The sequence below is a fragment of the Garra rufa genome, chromosome 20, assembly GCF_049309525.1.
Source record: "Garra rufa chromosome 20, GarRuf1.0, whole genome shotgun sequence".
Classification (NCBI taxonomy): Eukaryota; Metazoa; Chordata; class Actinopteri; order Cypriniformes; family Cyprinidae; genus Garra; species Garra rufa.
Genome location: NC_133380.1, coordinates 19,757,500 through 19,777,523, shown reverse-complemented (window position 1 = coordinate 19,777,523; position 20,024 = coordinate 19,757,500). Strand labels below are relative to the sequence as shown.

General features: G+C 34.1%; 1 protein-coding gene across 1 annotated transcript in view; it reads left to right on the top strand.

Annotated features, from left to right (window-relative positions):
- foxp4 (forkhead box P4) overlaps positions 1-20,024 on the top strand; it is a 133,904-nt gene that overhangs the window by 70,054 nt on the left and 43,826 nt on the right. The window contains exons 6-11 of the mRNA XM_073825502.1: positions 6,800-6,884; positions 7,085-7,172; positions 14,265-14,348; positions 17,458-17,659; positions 17,753-17,829; positions 18,108-18,209. Of these exons, the coding sequence (XP_073681603.1) occupies positions 6,800-6,884; positions 7,085-7,172; positions 14,265-14,348; positions 17,458-17,659; positions 17,753-17,829; positions 18,108-18,209 (638 nt within the window). The remainder of the gene's footprint in view (positions 1-6,799; positions 6,885-7,084; positions 7,173-14,264; positions 14,349-17,457; positions 17,660-17,752; positions 17,830-18,107; positions 18,210-20,024) is intronic.

Below are 20,024 nucleotides of genomic sequence, written 5' to 3'. Positions count from 1 at the left end.
AATTTCCTAATGATTTTTGGCATAAAAGAAAAATCTATAATTTTGACCCATACAATGTATTTTTGGCTATTGCTACAAATATACCCCAGCGACTTAAGACTGGTTTTGTGGTCCAGGGTCACATATTATATTATATTATATTATATTATATTATATTATATTATATTATATTATATTATATTATATTATATTATATTATATTATATTATATTATATTATATTATATTATATTATATTATATTATCATATATCAAACACACTAGTGATGGTTTCTTCGTCCCCGCTTCTTCTGATTGGTCCATGGACCCTTTGTGATAGTCTCCCATTCACTGCTATAGAAGTTTACCCAACTATGACAACTTTTGCTGCTGAGAAACCTGGAAATGTGAAAAAGGTCCATTGTTTTAAAATGAACCTTGATGAACTGACCTGCGTGTCCGCCATTGGCCAACACTTTGTGTCTTGTGTCTTGGTACTCATGCATGAGAGACAGAAAAAGTAGCAAGACATGGTGTCATGGTCAAAACGTCTATCTAGCAAATGTTTACATAAAAAACTATTTTAAAAAAGCAGTGCAATTTAATACATACAAAAAGCCCCGTGTGAACAGCTAAAACTGTAGTACTCTCAGCGACCATTTTATATATCTTTTTAAATCATTTTCACAGAAATCACTGCAAGAAATGCTTGTCAGTTTCATCTGGACATAATATGACCACTCTTTATCCCCAGATGAAATCTCAGTCTCTTGTTTTTTCTTTCTCTGTAGCTAGAGTAGTGTGAGAATGATAAAACACTCATTCACTCTTAATCTTCATCCTGTCTCTCTCTCTCTGGTTCTATTTCACACACTCTCATCCTGAGCTCTTTAATGATGTTCAGTTTTCTCTGGCATGCCAGGGCGACATGTGTTAAAATACTCAGGCCCTTTGTTGGGGCCGGCTTGTGACTTTTTTTTCTGTGACCGTTGTAAATGCTCCTCAAATCCCTGTCGGGGTGCAGGGAGTAAACACTGCCTCATTGTCGGGTCTCTCGGAAAAACGCTGCTACTGTTTATTATGAGCCATAAAACTTGTGGTCTGTTCCTTTATTCAGAAAGAGAGAGGGAGAAAGAGAGAGATGGGGGGTGTAGAGGGGCAGAGGGGAGAGTAAGATGAGATCATGTTTTTGTTATTATCATCATGTGCTTGCGGGGGAAAAATGTCTATCTGCGCCTGGATTAGTCGAGTGGGTGACATCATTGTTTTTGTTTAATTTCTCTTGAGAGAGCAAATGCGCACCCCTCTTTTCCTTCAAAACGCTCGTGTCATGCGCCGGGTGTCGCCGAGATAAAGCAGGCCGGGATCGTGAGGATGAGCGTGTATAGCGAAGGTTAAGATTCTGCCTCTCAAACACACTTCCGTTTGCCGCTCTAAACACAGTGCGCCGCCCACATCGATGAGGGGAGTGCTAAAAAATGTAGGAATTCCCGCACAAATAAAGGTGTCAGATGAGACTGCACCAATATTGAAATTCCAGCTGATACGAAAAGCTGATAATTATTTTTAGGTTGTGGCCAATAACTGATAATTGGCTGATATTAAAACTTAGCAAAAAGCTAAAGGTGAAATAGCCATGTTCACAACATTATAATGTATGGTATCAAAAATAAATACACTGCCATTGAAATGTTCGTGATCAGTAAGAAAATGTCTTTTCTGCTTATCAAGGCTGCATTTATTTGATTAAAAATACAGAAAAGGCAGTAATATTCTGAAATATTATTGCAATTTAAAATAGTTGTTTTCAATTTTAATATACTTTACAATAGAATTTATTCCTGTCATGCAAAGCTGAATTTTTGTAGGGACCTTTGATACTTTTTTCGGTATTCTTTGATGAATAAAACATTAAAAAGAACAGCATTTGTTTAAAATATTAATCTTTTCTAACAATATACACTGCTGTTCAAAGTTTGGGGTCAGTAACATTCCTTCCTTTCTTTGTTTGAAAGGAATTAATATTTTTATTTTTTAAATTTGTTTATTTTTATAAATTTAAATGTGTTAATTTAATTTAAAATGTAATAGTAAAGGCTTATATTGTTAGAGGTTTTCAGAAAAGCTGATTTTTTTTTTTTTTTACTTTGGAACTGTGATACTGTTTTCAGGATTCTTAAAAGAATAAAATGTTAAAAGAACAAAAAATAGATAATATAGAAAATAGAAATAGTCAAATAGTAAACAATATACACTATCATTCAAAGTTTGGGGTCAGTACATTTTTCATTTTTTTTTTTTTTTTTTTTTTGAAAGAAATTTATATATTTATTCAGCAAGGATGTGTTAAATTTATGAAAAAGTAATAGTAAAGGCTTATATTGTTAGAAAATATTGATCTTTTCTGCTCATCAAAGCTGTGTTTATTTGACTAAAATACAGTAAAAACAGCAATATTGTGAAATATTATTGCAATTTAAAATAGCTGTTTTCTAGTTTAATGTACTTTTAAAATAGAATTTATTCCTGTGATGCAAAGCTGATGTTTTGTAGGAACCTTTGATACTTTTTTCGGTATTCTTTGATAAATAAAACATTAAAAAGAACAGCATTTATTCAAAATATTAATCTTTTCTAACAATATACACTGCTGTTCAAAGTTTGGGGTCAATAAAATTCCTTCCTTTCTTTGTTTGAAAGGAATTAATATTTTTATTTTTTTATTTATTTATTTTTATAAATTTAAATGGGTTAATTTTATTAAAAATGTAATAGTAAAGGCTTATATTGTTAGAAAATATTTATCTTTTCTGCTCATCCTAGCTGTGTTTATTTGACTAAAATACAGTAAAAACAGCAATATTGTGAAATATTATTGCAATTTAAAATAGTTGTTTTCTAGTTTAATTTACTTTAAAATAGAATTTATTCCTGTGATGCAAAGCTGAATTTTTTTTTAAACCTGTGATTTTTTTTAAGGTATTCTTTGAATAAAATGTTAAAAAGAACAGCATTTATTTAAAATATGAATATTTTGTAACAATATACACTGCCGTTCAAAGTTTGGGGAGTAATTTTTTTCTTTCTTTGAAATTAATACCTTTATTCAGCAAGGATGTGTTCAATTGATAAAAAGTGATAGTAAAGACTTATATTCTTAGAAAAGATTTCTATTTTGAATAAATGCTGTATTTTTTTAAACTTTTTTTTATTAATTAAATAATCCTGAAAAAAAAAAATTCAGGTTCCAAAGAAATCCAAAAGTTTCTAACATTTGACAACAAGTCAGCATTTTAAAAAATGATTTCTAAAGGATCATGTGACACTGAAGACTGGAGTAATGCCTAATGAAAATTCAGCTTGCATCACAGAAATAAATTCTATTTTAAAGTATATTAAAACAGTAAACTGTTATTCTTAATTGCAATAATATTGTACTATTTTTCTGTATTTTTAATCAAATAAATTGAAGCTCATAAAAACTGTCTTTGAAAACATAAAAAAATCTTACTGATCTCAAACTTTTGCATCCCTTAGATTAGGTATGTTTAGTCTAAAACAAAATCCTGTAATCCTCAGAAAGATTTTGCTTCATTATGATTCCAGAAATGTTTATCCTACTCATATCTTCTAATAATGCGCTATAATGTGACCCCTGCCCTCAGAGTCATTAAACCCCACCAGGTGTGTTGTGAAAAGTTGGGAGGGTCTACTTCCACACCTGGAGAGATGAATGACATCATCGCTCAAATGCTTCATGACATCGTTGTTTGGATATAGGGATGTTAAACGGATTATAGAACTGTGTTTATGCATTTGTGTGATTTCAAGCGTGGGAAAGTTAAAAGACCCTAGAGTCCATCTTTATGTCCCATCTGACACCGTCCTATTAAGTTCTTACTTTTCATTCGATTTTACTTCCTCATTCGGTTCTCAGCCCTGCATCATCAGCTTTTGTTTTGTTTTGGATTGCTTCATAAAGAAAACATGACTTGAATAACTCCAGGCAGAGCTCACCCATCTGAAGCAGCGCTTGATGAGTAAAACAAATGAAGTCATATCCAGGTGTTTTTTTTCCCCTCTTTTTCAACTCCCACTCAGAGTTCATGGCCTGCGGCACTTTCTGACAAAAAACAAAACCGTTTCCAAAATAATATCCCACTCCAGCTGCATTTTCAACTGAATAACAGACATTAGGACACTTGTTCAGACCTAATATGTGACCCTGGACCACAAAACCAGTCTTAAGTCGCTGGGGTATATTTGTAGCAATAGCCAAAAATACATTGTATGGGTCAAAATTATTGATTTTTCTTTTATGTCAAAAATCATTAGGAAATTAAGTAAAGATCATGTTACATTAAGCTTTTTTGTAAAATTCCTACTGTAAACCTATCAAAATGTAATTTTTGATTAGTAATATGCATTGCTAAGAACTTAATTTGAACAACTTTTTTTCTAATATTTTCTAATTTTGTCCTATCCTAACAAACCATACATCAATGGAAAGCTTATTTATTCAGCTTTCAGGTGATGTATACATCTCAATTTCAAAAAATTGACCATTATGACTGGTTTTGTGGTCCAGGGTCACATATAGAGAGACATTCATGTCTACAGTTATTTTCATCTCTTTCGATGAGTGCCAATAAATAAATAAAACATAGTTTTTAAAGAAGGCTTTTCTGCTCATAAAGGCATTTATTCCATGGAATGTCTGGATACTGGATTCTGATTGGCTGGCAGGTGTGCAGTAAAACCGTTTAATGCACAGGTAGTTCCAAGTCAGTTTAATCACCGTTCTATATTAATGCGCTGCTTTAATTGATGCATGCAAAAGCACAGAGAGAGAGAGAGAGAGAGAGAGAGAGAGAGAGAGAGAGAGAGAGAGAGAGAGAGAGAGAGAGGAGATCGCATTGTGCTGCGCATACATACATACACATACATAAACTTCTTGTCAGCGTTTGCCTGCGATCCTTATTAAAATATCCTAGATACTAGATCGCTACATTATATTCCTCAGCAACGGGGTGGTAAAGCTGCTGTTTTTGAATGAATCGTTGTTTGTAGAGAGAGACGCACATCAAGCAGGCAGGTAACGTTACGCACACACACAACTGTCATCTCTCTTGCCTTTACACTCTCTCTTGGTCGATCGATAATCTACTGAAACAAACAAATGCTATTTTTCATTCAAATAAATGTGATCTTACCGGACTATTTAATCTCCGAGTCTGATTTGAAGCGGGCAGAATGCTAGAGCTGCGTGTCATAACTGACGAAAATAACCGTCTTTTTTTATCCATTCAGTCAAATTTTGCACTGCAAATATCAATCCTAGTTTTAATTTGTCTATAACCATGGAATAAGCGGGATAATCAACGGCTTGCCGTGCGTTAAAGGATTTAAAATGCACTTCGCGGAGGCAACCACCCTCCGCTTCGCGTCGGGCGGTTATTAGCCTCCACGTCGTGCATTTAAAATCCTTTAACGCACGGCAAACCGTTGATTATCCCTTACTTATTTGATTAAAAATACAAAAAACAAACAGTAATATTGTGAAATATTATTGCAATTTGAAATACTGGTTTTCTATTTGAATATACTTTGATATTATGCTTTGATACTTTTTTTCAGGATTCTTTGAATAAAATTATTTAATATATTACTCTTTTGTAACAATATACACTGCCGGTCAAAGTTTGGGGTCAGTAAATTTTAAGTAAAGATCATGTTCTGTGAAGATATTTTGTCAATTTCCTACTTTAAATATATCAAAACTTAATTTTTGATTAGTAATATGCATTGCTAAGAACTTCATTTTACCAACTTTAAAGGCGATTTTCTCAATATTTAGACTTTTTTTTTGCAAATCCTATCCTAACAACACATACATACATGGAAAGCTTTTCTGCTCATAAGGGCATTTATTTGATTAAAAATACAGAAAACAAACAGTAATATTGTGAAATATTATTGCAATTTAAAATACTGGTTTTTCTACTTTAAAATAGAATTTTTTCCTGTGATGCAAAGCTATTTTTTTATTTTATTTTTAACCTGTGATACTTTTAGGATTCTTTAGGATTTTTTGATGAATAAAATGTTAAAATGAACAGCATTTATTTAATATATTACTCTTTTGTAACAATATACACTGCCATTCAAAGTTTAGGGTCAGTAAATTAAGTAAAGATCATGTTCCATGAATTTTTGATTTTTAACTTCCTTTGAACAACTTTAAAGGCGATTTTCTCAATGTTTAGTTTTTATTGCAAATCTTTGATTTTTTTTCCAAATATTGTCCTGTCCTTACAAACCATACATCAATGGAAAGCTTATTTATACATCTCAATTTTGAAAAATTGACCCTTATGACTGGTTTTGTGCTCCGGGGTCACATATAAAGAGACAGTAATTTTCATCTCTTCTGATAAGTGTTAGTAATGAATAAAACAGTTTTTTTTTTTTTTTTTTTAGCATTCAGCATGGTCACATTTACTCACATGACACAATCCTCAGCGGAAAACCTCTCTTTCCACATCTTTCATGTCCTAATATTGTTTTTATTTTCTTGCGAGAGGAAATTGAGTTCATACGCCTAGTGAAAAGTGTGTTTTCGAGTGGAAATCCACTATTGTTAGGGGTTTCCTCTGAGAGAGCCGTTGAGATCCCGAGAGAAAAAATGGAAAAATAAACAGTTATCTCTGCTGTATTTTGATGTGGCTATTTATGTCAAATCATGGTTTGACGCCACAACTAGATCTCTGATTCCTCAGTGACCTCTGCATTTGGTTATAAGTGTGTGTGTGTGTTTTCAGGACATGACGCCCGGGCTTGTAGTGTTAACACGTTAGCATACGCGGCACAAACTGTGAGACAATCCCAAAAGGCTGAGACACAGCCGTACAGTGTGTGTGTGTGTGTGTGTGTGTGTGTGTGTGTGTGTGCAATGTATCAGGCAGGTCAGCGGCACGGTTTGTGGCAGATGGTCCAAATATGCTTACAAATCTCCCTCTGGGAGTTTAGTTTGGGTCGCGGATTGATCTAGTAGACTGTGTATCAGGATATGTCATCACATGTTTGCATTTCTCTTTCTCTCTCAGGCACCTGAACAGTGAACACGCCCTGGATGATCGCAGTACGGCCCAGTGCAGGGTCCAGATGCAGGTCGTTCAACAGCTGGAGATACAGGTGGGAAGCGCACACAAACGCAAAATCAACATTTCTCGAAAAATCTGATGCGAATGCAATATTCAAGCTACCTGACCACCTTTTCATTTACATTTATGCATTTTCCAGACACGTTTTGGCCTCACACTTATATTGCAATGTCGATTTTAGAGGGTCTTCCAAAACTGTTCACATACTAAACCGTACTGTCTCCCAGCTGGCTTGATTTTCTGGCCGTTACACGTCATATGAGTTGATAGAGATCACTGGAGCTTGTAAAAGGAAGAGTGATGTAGAGTGCGGGTGCGAGAGAGGAGGCCAGAATATCTGGCTTTGATGGATCCCAATTAGAGAGTTTCCCAGCACCTCTCTCATCCCTCATGCCGCGGACTCTCGGCAAGCACCGCAGGCTGCCTGTCGCGCGCATATACATGGTGTCATCTCTAATGAGAGAGCTGATAAGGAGAAGGGTGGACATGGGAAGTGCTAGAGACTTTCTTTGCCCACGGACACACTTCGTGCCCCGCGTCACTCTTTTGATGTTGTGCTTAGTGCAAATTGCAGTCGTTTTTCTCATCAGCTTTTCTCAGTGGTTTTGTTGTTTTCTGTAGGACAGCGCTATTAATCCGAAAAGTAAGTTACAATTGCAGTTGTCACGATTGACTGCTACTTATAAATAAAATGACGATCAGATATCATTAAACTGTCCTTAATAAAACTAAATTGTTGTTCTTATCATTAAATTAAATTGAGTTAGTTCAATTTAGAAAATAATAATTTAAATTAATAAATAGCATATAAATAGATGAAAATAAATCACTTGTCAAAATCAACAAATATACATTTGAAATAATAATATTAATAATAATTATAATTAGTAATTTATTTAAATTTAGGTTAATACATTTTTATGAATAAAATAAAAATCAAATAATAAATCAAATAAAATTAAAATAATAAATCACTTGTCAAATATATGACAAAAATGTAAAACCTATTAAAATAATAATTTAAATTAATAAATAACATTTAAATAAATAAAAAACATGAAAATAAAATCTTGTCAGAATCATCAAATATACATTTGAAATAATATAACTGATAATTTAAATTTAAATTAATAAATACATTTTTTAGAGATTAAATGGAATGTAAAAATAAACTGTTTAAAATGTAGTTAATAGTAATAATAATAATAATATTCTTCTTATCACTAAATTAAAGTGTTGAATTAGTTACGTTTTAAAATAATTTAAATAAAAAACATTTAAATAACTGAAAGTAAGAATAAATCACTAGTCAAAATCAACAAATATACATTTGGGATAATAATACTAATAACAATAATCTATAATTACATTTAATTTAGATTAATAAATACATTTTTATAAATACAATAAAAAATAATAAATCACTTGTCAAATTGATGAAAATATTTAAACTGCTTATTTATGTTCAAAATGTAGTTAATAAATACATTCTCCTTATCATTAATATAGATTTAATTAATTTGAATTTTGTAACATAATTTACATTTAATGATTTGAAGTAATACAATTAATAATTTTATAAAAAATAATTTTCTAAATAAAAATTTAAAACCATTTATTTATGTTTAAAGGTTAGTTCTTATCGACAAATATACATTTAAAATAATAATAATAATAATAATATAATCAATAATTAATTTAGATTTAGACTAATAAATACACGTTTTTTAATAAATTACATCAAATGTAAAAAATAATAAACCACTTGTCAAATTGTTTAAAATGTAGTTTATATAACAGTAAAAATTAATGGATGATTTGATTTCAATTTTTTTTTTTTACTGCCATTCCCATTGTAATAAAAAAAGCATGGATATTGTATATAAATTATTGTGCAGTGTTCAAACAAGTAATGTACGGTGCATTTCATTGTTATCAACTGTTTATGACCCTGAAATGTGCTATGTTTAGTGATGGACGATGTTTATTGTCCGTGTGAATGATTTGTTTGGACACAGAGGCTGTCAGAAGAGCGTCTAGTGACAGTCAGGATTGGCAGACACTGACAGGACATCGGTCAGGCGCATTAGGTTGCATTAAAGAGACCGTTAGCTATGTTGGAGCTGCTCGCCCTCCTCAACCACGGTGAGCTAAAACGCAGGTCGAGTAACCTTACTGCGCCTGCAGCACTAGAATTCCTCTGCACTTAGAGCTATAAGTCAACATCTTTTAAAAAAACACAGGCTTACATTGAAACGGGCACTTCAGACCCTCCAGCTTTACGTGGCAGAACGACTTCCCATCATGACTGCCAGTCAGACGGACCTGGTAATTGGTCAGCTTTCCTTTTCTCTTTCCACGCCACCTCCCCTCCATGTTCTCCATCTCGTCTCATTCCCAAAAATAAACCCCTCACAACAAAGCTCGTCCAAAAAACACTGCCCTGCCAGGCACGCGGGCAGCGAGCTCACTTTGTGGCCCGCAAACAGCGTTTAAACACGTGTCCAGATCGATGCAGGGGTGATGAGAAGTGACAAGAGAGTCAGTCCACGTCCAAGCGGATTTCCTTTCACGTCTACCTCCATCCTGTCACCTACTCTGCCCCCACCACCCCCATGCCAACCCAGACCGACCAGAACCACCCTTCGCCAACCTGCTGTCTCTCCTAACACACCAGCTCAGTTTTTCCACTGTTTTTATTACCAGGCTGACCAGCATGGAGCAGCCCCTCATTAAACACACATATCAGTTAATGGGTGAATAAACAGCCCAGATCTGTGGATGACTTCAGCAACACCGGGCACAGCCACTCATATTTGACTAAAAAACAAACCTGGTAGCCAGTATGTAGTATATCATATTGTCAGACTTTATTTTGACCACCCAGAAACCTTAGGATGTGTCCAAATATTGAATCCGTATTTTTGCTGTCTAAATCATGTGGGAAGGAGAAGGACCTAATAAGCAGGAAAGAACCCAATTTTTGGACAAACTAAAGTTAACAGGTGGTAAAGATACATACAAGCAGTATTAAGCTATTAGCATAATATTTCACCTACCTGACCGGAAATGATAAGAACAAACACAAATGTTGTCAAGATTCTTGCCCTGGAAATCCTGATTCAGTTTGGCCAACCACAAACGCCTTTTGTTCCTCAGACAGTTTTTGCAGTCTTCTCCTTAATTTGTTACAACTTTTTGCAGTCTATAGTACTCCAACTGTTTGTCCTCGGTCTGACTGATTAGTACAGCCCAAAACATGACCATAATTGACCATTTTCAGCTGCAATAATCAGCAAAATATGCAAGTTTCGTTCGGTTCGGTGGCATTTTTACATTTAGTGCCACCAATATGGCCGATTGACGACACATCATGAAAACGCTCTATGGGATGTGCCCAAATCTGAATACCATGTTTAAAAAGGAAATAACCTGTACTGTGGAACCCCTAAAAGGAATAAATATGAGATGAGAGGAAAAAATATATATTTCGGCACTTTCTCTCGCAATTATATTGGTGGGTAATTACGTCACTGTATGTAAATTGCGGGCATCAGGGAGCTATTAATATGTGGGGCATTAAAATCGCTTTCGAATTCAAGCTCGCGTTTTACTTTTACTTTCGGAATTCTCTTATGTCACGATTCGGTGAGTTACCCGGATGCACGGCCATATTGGAGATACTCGGATGTAAACGACAGCATGGATTGCATGGTTAATGTACTACTGAATGCATTGTTCTGCTAATTTATGCTGTCTAAACCACTGAAAACACATGTGGAAGCTGCTAAATCATATAGAGAAGGGCTTAGTAAACAGAAAATGCTGTAATATTTTGACAAAAATAAAGTTAATAGGTGGTAAAGATACATACAAGCGGTATTAATTAAGATATTAGCCTAATATTTCACCTACCTGACTGAAAATTATAAGAACAAACACAAATGTTGTCAAGACACTTGCCCTGGACAGTGTCGTTTTCGTCAACAATGACGAAATCATTTCGTTGACGCCACTTTTTTTCATGACGATAACGAGACGATGACGAGATAAAAATGGCTCGTTGATGGCTAAAACATGACGAGACGTGTGTGAGTTTTCGTTGACGAGACGAGAATAGACGAAAATGTTAGTGGGTGGTCCGTCAGACGTTTAAAATGCATGACATATCCGCTTATTGTGCATGCCAATTAAAACTTTAAAAGTATCTGACGCTATGGCAAGCCGTTTTAGCATTAAATACTCTTTGCTATACTAGTATGGCAAGCCGTTTTAGCATTCCATCCTTGTTTGTCTTTTATGTTCTAAAACAGTGGTTCTCAATCCTAGTCCTGAAGGACCCCTGCTCTGCACATTTTGCATGTCTCTCTTATTTAACACACCTGACTGAGATCTTCAGCTTGTTAGTTCAGTTCATGGATCTCTCTCCTAATGAGCTGATGATCTCAATCAGGTGTGTTAAATAAGAGAGACATGCAAAATGTGCAGAGCAGGGGTCCTTCAGGACTAGGATTGAGAACCACTGTTCTAAAACATTCCTTCATTATTGTAATTATTGGTGAAAATAGTCGATCCGGAAGCTCACATTGTGTTGAACTATAGATCTGCTATTTTCAGAACTTATAAGTGACACTACCCAACAGCAAAAAACTTACTGACCTACATTAATTTGTTAAAAGACTACTTTTTTCCCTTTTTTTGACTAAAACTAGACTAAAACCTTTTTGACTTTTCGTTGACTAAAATTGGACTAAAACTATCACATATAGAAGTGACTAAAATTTGACTAAAACTAAGAAGCATTTTAGTCCATAAGACTAAGACTAAATCTAAGATGGTTGTCAAAAACAACACTGCCCTGGAAATCCTGGTTCAGTTTGGCCAACCACAAATGCCTTTTGTTCCACAGACAGTTTTTTGCACTCCTTGGTTTGTTATAACTTTTGGCAGTCTATAGTACTCCAGATTTTTTTCCCCTTTCTGACCAATTAGTACAGCCCAAAACATGACAATAATTGACCATTTTCAGCAAATAAGCAGCAAAATTGCAAGTTTTGTTCGGTTTAGTGGCGTTATGTTCTGTGCAGCCAATATGGCCGATTAATGACGTGTCGTGAAAACATGTTAGTTGTTTTCCGTGCCTTACGGATTCACTATTCGTAAAATGCAACAATCTGTTTTTTTCTGTGTGAAAAATAGCACTTTTAATGCCACTGAAGTGTATGGTGTCAGTCTCAGAGCGTTCTGAGGCAGCGTGTCGCCCCCTGATTAAGAGGGGCCGGCTGCCTCCACACTTCCTCTAAATGGCGGTTAGGAATGTCAAACGAGGACGAGTGTGGTTACAGGGCAAGTGTCTCTGAAAGAGACGCAGCAATCGAGAGAAAGAGGGAGAGGGTAAGAAGGACGGTGAGAGAGAGATGTTTTCTCCCGGAGGTATCAAGAGCTGTGAAACGGCATGTCAACATCCCTGTGAGCTGAGTCAGTTAACAGGCAGAATGCAAAATTATCCGCGCAAGAGAATATCTACAGTGGAGTCACTCTCTCCTCCTCTCAGCGGCGCCCACGAGAGTGCCACACACTATGACGACACTCAGTTTTTAGTGAGGCGTATTGGCATGACAAATAATTGTACACTTGTGCTGCCAAAGCTTTAGCAGCTGCGTTCAACGAAAACAGTGTGAAACAGAAATAGTACAAACAACATGCGTAAATTGAGGAAAATGAGACAATGTTTTGACGTATTGAAAAGTTAAGAAAATGTTTTATTAAAAGCTATACGTTTTTAAATTCCGTTGTATTTTTATATATCTATACAACGCGAATATGACAAAATAATGACATACAAAAGCATATAAATCACTTGTTTTCTAAAGAAGTTAAAGTTGCAGCGGGTGTCTGTGATTCTCTCACCTCCCCTGAGCCCATTTAATTTTAACAGTCTCCCTAAATCATGCTGTGAGTTTGCTGGGGGGTAATTGAGAATGAATGGGGGAGGTTACATGAGAGGAGGCAATGCCTTCATTGTGATATGATTGGATATGTCTGGTTATGATCACTTGTGATTGGTTCATGAGATAAATCCCGCCTATTGTGTTTGTGCGCATTCCGCATTCGCAAATCAGTCTGAATGAACAATATAATGGCGTTAATGGAAGACTAATTTAAATAGTAAGTAAACAAATCTTAGATATAACCACTGTTACGTCAAAATCAAACTGCAAATAGCCTGAAAACATAATCTGTGGGTTTTTTTAGTGAGCAGTCATCTTGAAATTATAGTACATCTCTGCATCTGTGACCAGTGTTGACTGAGATCTGATGACTGATGATCTGAAAATAAGTTTCATCAGTTTATAATTAAATATTTTGTTTAAATTGTTACTGTCTTGAGTTGTTATTTTGGAATAAATGTGAAATGCTTAACTAAATTGATGAGATTTATACTTGGTGCTAATAAACAGAATAGCCTATTAATTACATTGTTGATGTAAAAATGCAATATAGATTTCTATTCTTGTAGTGTAAGTAATGTTTATTAAACCAAGAAAATGAGACCACCACTACTTTCCACTAATATTTTTTTAATATTTATTTATTTTTGTATATATTTTTATTTATATGCATAGTTTATTAATAGATTTTTTTTTTACATACACATTATTAAACTGAACAAATTTATTTTATTAAATATGTTTTTTTTTTTGTATTTTTAGATTATTTTATATTAATAAGGGTGTTGCTGTGTTAGGCTGGTTGGATAGCACCACAGAGTATTAGATTTTTGCTAAAAACCTACAAATGGTTTACTTATAGTTGCTATAGGCTTAAGCCTAGTCCTAGACTAAAATGCAAGTCTGAGCTGTTTCAACTAAATACTAAAAGAAGCTTGCAGTGGCTGATCCTAAAATATATCAGTGCCTTTGTTTTGTCCTAAGATGCACACCAGTAATGTTTTATCTATGGCACATTTAGAACATTACTTAAATGTCCTAATTGAAGTATGGCCTAATCCTGGTTTAGTCTACATCTTGTCTGTGAAACCAGGCCTTTATGTATTTGGTTTGTGAAGAAAACAGCTTGTTATTTCTTCTAATATGTGTGTGTATATATGTGTGTTCTCTAGCTGGCCAAAGAGAGTGAGCGTCTACAGGCTATGATGACCCACCTGCACATGCGTCCATCAGAGCCAAAGCCTTTCAACCAACCTGTAAGTTCATAAGCTATTTCTGATAACTTGTGTTTAGATACCATCTTTCTGTTATTTTTGCATGAGTAGTAGTGTGATCAATGAATCAGCTGAGTGAGGCACTAAAGAGCACTCTCTGTTGGAGAACGGAGGAAGTGCTGGTTTCTCATCTGGCGTCCTCTCTGTGCATGTGCTGGGATTGTATTCCTAGAGAGCAGCTAAACTCTATAGTCTCATACGTTTCTTACCTGTTTAACTTATCCTTGCCACGTACAAAAGTAATAAACCACTTATTCAAGCAGGCCATTAAGCACCTTTAGCTCAAGTGCGATGATGGACTCTTATAGATGGAGTTCTCTTTGTAGCAGCCACAGCTGGTCTGTTTTCCTCCAATCCACTTTAGAAGAGTGTTTGTGTACTTAAAGATGCCACAGTGTAAATGAAAGAGAGTGTTTTGGGCTAGACTTAGCAGATATTCCACATTGCTGCTTCATACGCAGCCATCACAACGCGTTTCCCCCTCAAGCCAGCAGCTGCCTGTGCAATTATTAGAAATCTAATGAATATTTCATGCTGAGATTGATGAGGAGTCTTATTAAAATACGAAGATGTTGAAATTAATTGTCAATTAGAAGTGGAGTGTCTTAATTTGAGGGGATATAAATGAAGGCGGAGGGCGAAAGTAGGCCGCGTCTCCTGTTTGGAGACAAATTCTACGGATCAGCTGCCATTAGACGGTAATGGGAAACAGCGACCGGGCCGGGCCGAGCGACCTAGCCCGAGAACGAGGGAGAGAGAGAATGAAAAAATGATAATTGGGAGTGTGATCAAGAGAAAGAATTAGCATTAAGTGGTAAAGGCGAGCATTAGGGCGGAGCTTAGCACAAGCTCAAACCCATGTGTGGCATTGACCGCTATTAAGATCGTTGGGTGTTTGGCACGGCAAACTGGCGCGGCTCCAGCGTTAATTAAGTACCTGTTAAACCATTTTGCTCCCCTAATTACTGGAGATGGGCCAGGTTGGCTCCTGTGGCAATGAGAATGGAGAGAAAATAGGGCTGGCGCTGTTTAATTCGCCATATTAGCTTCAACCCCGCTACGCCCGCCCCTCCTCGCTCTTGCTCTATCGCACGTGCACATGATGGTTTTAATTAGAGCAAAACAAGCAACCCCGAAAAAGACTCCCTGAGCGATGGGGAAAGCTGTTTCCTAGTGCTCCGTGCCCGCTGAAGCTAATTGGGCAGAGCAGGGCCACAATGAGGGCGGGTAACCGCAAGCGTTGTTTGTTGCCAGATTGTTGTTTTACCCCCTCCTACCATGTATCGCTTTGTTTTGCTCCTCTTGTGTGGCTTTAATTGCAGACATTGTGTCACCGAGGAGCCTTGTTTGTGCTCGCTCGCCCGCGTGTGTGTCTGAGAAACGCGATTTGCGGGGTGCTTTGTTTGAATTTCACCGGGTGAACGGGATCATCTTATAATGGAGTCGCTGTGCCAACTGCTTTTGGCATGGATGTGCTGGCAAGGATCGCAGGATGTGCCTCTCACAGCGGGAGACCAATGACAATTTGAAGATGATTATATTTCCTGGTTGGTAATTGCAATGCTGGAGATTACTGTACACCACGAAGATGATGCGAATTAGAATCAAGGCTGCGCTCAGACTGAACGCGTGCCAAATTGAGGGAGAAAGACATTTCTGTTTTGCACTGTCATTGTTTTGTGTTATGTATGAGTGAAATGAGTTTTTGTAAACCAAGGAAAAAAGAGCAACTTCAAGTGAACAACATTAATCATTATTTTATATATAAAATGCAATACATATTTCTTCTTCTCACACATAAAACATACAAGTTTTAATGCATTTTTTTACATATGTAAAAGCTTATAATTTTATAAAATTTGACAGTTACAAATACACTACACATAACATTAAATATAAAAAAATTGTATTATAGAATTTCTTTTTTAAATGTTAGATATTTTATTATTTAATAATATGTATTATTATTATTATTGTTATCATTACTATAACTAATAACAACATTATTGTAATTGGATCATAAACATTTAGATTTTAGTTTTAGTAAACTTCAGTGTTGTGTATGTCAGTGTATTTAGAGTTCATAATACACGCAAATATTATTAATATTATATATTATAAATATAACATGTTGTTATAGTATTTTTTATTAGGTATTATAGTAAATATTTTATAATAATAATTAATGTTATTATTATAACTAATACCAAGATTATTGTAATTGGATCATAATCATTTAGGTTTTTATTTTAGTAAATTTCAGTGTTGTGTATTTACAGTTACAGATACATTACTAATATTATTAATATTACATATTATAAATATAACATATTATACTATGTTTAAGATTATTATGTAGTATAGTAAATATTTATAATATATTATTATTATTATTATTACTAATGCCAACATTATTGTAATTGGATCATAAACATTTAGATTTTTGTTTTAGTAAATTTCAGTGTTGTGTATGTATTTACAGTTACAAATACACTACAACTGTTATTAATATTATATAATATAAATATAACATGTTATAGTATTTTTTTAACATTATTAGGTATTATAGTAAATATTTATAATATATTATTAATAATAATTATTATTATTATTGTTGTTGTTATTATAACAATTACCAGCATTATTATAATTGAATAATAAATATTTAGATTGTTTAAGTGAATTTCAGTGTTGTGTATGTCTAATCTGGTATTATTAAATTATAAAATTATAGTTTATTAACTTTCATAAACTATAATTCAGCAAAGTGAAAATTGACAAAGACATTTATAATGTTACAAAAAAAACAAATATTTCAAAAAAATGTTTTTCCTTTGAACTCTATTCATCAAGGAAAACTAAAAAAAATGTATCACGGTTTCCACAAAAATATTAAGCAGCACAATTTAACAGGAAATCAGCATATTTCTGAAGAAATGTGACACTAAAGATTGGAATAATGTAAAAAAAGAAAAAAAAAAACAGCTTACCAACCTCAAACTTTTGAACAGTGCTGTGATATGCTACTAGTGAACTAATTTTGATTGTTTTTATTGTAAATAATTTTTCAATTTTCTTTCCTCTCGTCTAGCTGAACCTGGCCTCTAGCGTGTCGCTGTCAAAAAGAGAAAGTGAGGGGTTTCCTGAGGGCTTGCCTCATCCCCCCACTTCTGCCGCAACTCCCATCACCCCCATGAGGCAGGGACCCTCCGTCATCAGCTCCTCCAGCCTGCACGGAGTCGGGCCCATCCGCCGGCGCAACTCCGACAAGTTCTGCACCCCCATCGCTTCAGGTCAGAGTCCTTTCACACAAAACATACCTCACCATACCCTACATATCAAATTATAGAACATAAACATGGCTGCTTTGTCTCTGTCTGTTACAGAACTTGCACAGAATTGTGAATTCTACAAAAACGCTGATGTCAGGCCTCCATTTACCTACGCCTCGCTCATACGACACGTAAGTCAGTCTGTGTGATGTAGAGATCTGGACTGTGCGCTCTGTGCTCCAGTGCACTTGAGCAGAGTTCAGAGGTGTGTGCTGCTAACTAAGGATTTATGCGCATCTCTTAGCTCGGTGTCAGTCATGCCGAAACGAACGGCACTATCCATAATGCACTGCCTGCCCGTCTGGAAACAGTCCATCAGCTAATGTCTCACTAATAACAGCCATTTGAATCACCTCTTGACACTTGCTCACTTTCTCTCTTCCGTTCTCTCTTGGCTTTATTCAACCAGGCCATTCTGGAAGCCCCTGACCGACAGCTGACTCTAAACGAGATCTATAACTGGTTTACACGAATGTTCGCCTATTTCAGGAGAAACACAGCAACATGGAAGGTAATGTCCCATCAAGTGAAACATCTATAATACTTAACATAAAGGTCTCATTCTTTGCAAATGAAGCTGAAGTATTATACACACTGCCATTGAAAAGTTTGGGCCAAGTAATATTTAAAAAATATTTGTATACTTTTCTTGATCCAAAGTGACGGTAATAATATTTATAATATTGCAAAAGATTTCTATTACAAATAAAATAGAAACTTTCTACTGATCAGAGAATGCTGACAAATAAAAAAATATATCACATTTTTCACAAAAACGTCAAGCAGCACAGCTGTTCTCAATATAACTGTTTTACTAATAATTTATTTTAATTAAATCAGCATATTAGAATGATTTCTGAAGGATCATGTGATCATCACTAGAATAAATAGCATTTAAAAATATAATTAAATAGAATATTTAAATAATAATAACTAATACCAACATTATTGCAATTGGATAAAAAAAAACATTTAATGTTAATTTTAATGTTGTGTATGTCTAATTTGATATCATTAAATTATAAAATTATAGTTTACTTATAGTATATATTAAAAATTAACTACCTGTAGCATTAATTTACAGCATTAACAATCATTTTATATATTAAATTCAATACAATATTTCTTCTTCCCAAACATAAGACTTACTTTTCAAGTTTTAAAATCATTTTAAATATAAAAAAGCTTATACTTTTATCAAATTTGACAGTTACAAATACACTACAAATATTACTTATATTATATATTATAAATATAACATTATTATAGTATTTTTTGTTTAAATATTGGATATATTAAGTATAATATTTTTTTTTTAAATTGATTGTCTAATTTGATATCATTCAATTATAAAATTATAGTTTACTGATAGTATATATTATAAACTACCATGTAATAGTTTTTTAATTAGTTTTATTCAGCAAAGTAGCATTAATTCGATCAAAATTGACAGTGAAGATATTTATAATGTTACAAAAGACCAAATATATCAAATAAATGCTGTTCCTTTGAACTCTATTTCTCACAGAATAATCTTTCCAAGTTTGAAATAATTTGTAAATATAAAAAGTTATACTTTTAAAAAATTTGACTGTTACAAATACACAACAAAATTACTAATATTATATATTATACATATAATATGTTATAGTATTTTTTGTTTAAATAATAGATATTATAGTAAATATATATATAATATTTAAATAATAGTTATGTCTAATACCAACATTATTGTAATTGGATAATAAACATTTAGATTTTTTGCGTGCATTTCAATGTTGATTGTCTAATTTGATATCATTTAATTATAAAATTATAGGTTATTAAAAGTATATAATACGAACTACCATTTAATAGTTTTTTTTTTAACTTAAAATAGCATTAATTTGATGATAAAATTGACAGTAATGACATTTATAATGTTACAAAAGACCAAATAGATGCTGTTCCTTTGGCAAAAAATATAAAAAAATGTATCTCGGTTTCCACAAAAATGTTACACCGTACAACTGTTTCAAACATTGATTTTATTGTTAGAAATACTGAACAATTTATCCAAGTATTTAAACATTTGCCAAAGTTTTGCCAGTAAACTCTGTTTGGATAGTTTTGTGAATATTTGATCTGATATCATCTCAGCAGGCCTTTATACCGCAAGTTATAGGAAGCTATCAGTCTACAGCGGTCACAGTGTTTAGAGGCTCTGGCTTGTCTATACTTGCCTCTTGGCAATAAGGCAGAAGGGCTCCTTCTTTTATAAGTCTCACAGAGATAAAAACAGAGCAACAGACGCGGCCCATTGTTCAACGCGACCCAAACAACAATA